Raw genomic sequence first — 1,665 nt, forward strand, 5'->3', positions numbered from 1 at the left:
TGATAGAATATTGCATTATTTTTCTTTTATATGCCTATATATACAGCCATAAACAAAAGTGCAAAAACAGGTTGAAGAAGCAGCAGCAGAAGCAGAAGAACGATAAAAAAAAAGAAGTGAAAGAAACAAATGGGAATTATGAAGTACCCTAATGGATGAACCTTAAAATATGAATCACAAGAAGAACCAAAATCCGCCATTAGACATCACTTGGTGACTCACAAATGCTCTCTAAGTGAGGCCTCCACACGCCAACACGACCTCGCCTACGATCTCTTTGCGTGGAAATCTTCTCCGAGAGTATTTCAGTCAAGTATTGATCTGATATCAATAGGTTCGTCATGGCCATAGCGTTGTTGGCGTTGCTATCGGGCTCTCTTCTTTTCTTTCTCGTTGATGATCTTGATCGAGTTTTTTCTGGGTTTGAAGGCACAGGCATGAGGAAGTATATTTTTCCACGTTGAAGCTCTGCGTCAGGAGGGACTATCACAATCTTTGGGACGCAGCCATCGTCCGAGGAAGAAGAGGGTTTCTTGAGGACGTGCTTAGGGTAAGCCTTCATGATCTCGCTAGCTCGGATTGTCCCACTGATCTCTTCCACGCGGCCATTGGTGTGAACTATGCGAATTACGTCGAGAACTCCACATGGTAGAATGCAAGAGATACAGCATCTTATGGTGTTTTTCATGGCTCCTCTTTCTATCTCTCACACTCTCTCCCCTCTATAGGTGTCTCATGGAGAGAGAAAGGAAGAGAAGTGGAAGAAGGATAAAAGAGACTAAAGAGAGAGAGAAGGAAAGAAAATGAGGGGGAAGGGTCTTTTCCTTTATGCCTATCCCAATGAGAGTGGGAATCAGTCACCTAAATTTTTTTTTAAGCAAATGATGTTTATATTATGCTTTCTTTCTCTCCATTCTCTTTTTCTGCTTTTGTGGGGGAGAATTTTGTTTCGGAATTGCTTAGGATGAAATCTATGGCATGAATAATTGCATCTCATCTCACTCAGCTTTGCCTTTTGGATTCATCATTTAGGCCCCGGCCCCTTCCTCTCTTCCCTTCACCAAGTTCAATAATTTGGGGTTGGGTTTGAAAGGTTGGGGGGGACTCATGGGTGACACATGTGGGTGTACGATTGGACGGCCAAGTAAGCTAAAACAAGACCCTTTTGCCAGGGGTGATCCGGCCTGCGTGTTTCAATCAGAATGCAACATCTGGCCAAACGTGATTAATGAAAGAGCTGCTAATAGTTGGTGTGGTGGCTACTATAGTGTAGGGTCAACGAGGGAGAGATGGCTTTGTTTGGATTGAATCGGGAGAAGGGAGGGTGGGAAATGGGGGCATGGAGAAAATCTTCTTTTGAGAAGGGTTTGTGATCTTTCAATACCCCAAGCAAGATCATGCGGGTTGTAGATTTCTTTGGAAAGTGAGGTCTGAAAGACGTCTTTTACTTTTATCTCTTCTGGTTTTAGGTCTGTGCATGAGGTGCTTTGACTTCAGTGAAGCTGTCTCTACTAGCCAATTTACAAGGTAAATACTAAGGTAATGTTTGGAAATATGTTTGGTCTTATCCCATTTTTTTTTTATAAATAATATTTAAATACAAATACTTTCAAATTAAACATTATAATTTTTCAAATAATAAACACAATATAATATTTTCAAAAT

General features: G+C 41.0%; 1 protein-coding gene across 1 annotated transcript; it reads right to left on the reverse strand.

The window, feature by feature from the left end:
- Window positions 1–1,053, reverse strand: LOC108980949. Its single transcript, XM_018952007.2, has one exon. It carries the CDS (start codon window positions 686–688, stop codon window positions 200–202), a length of 489 nt encoding a protein of 162 aa, XP_018807552.1. The 5' UTR covers window positions 689–1,053; the 3' UTR covers window positions 1–199.
- Between the last annotated feature and the right edge of the window lie 612 nt (window positions 1,054–1,665).

The sequence above is a fragment of the Juglans regia genome, chromosome 3 (genome assembly GCF_001411555.2).
Source record: "Juglans regia cultivar Chandler chromosome 3, Walnut 2.0, whole genome shotgun sequence".
In the NCBI taxonomy this organism is placed as follows: Eukaryota; Viridiplantae; Streptophyta; class Magnoliopsida; order Fagales; family Juglandaceae; genus Juglans; species Juglans regia.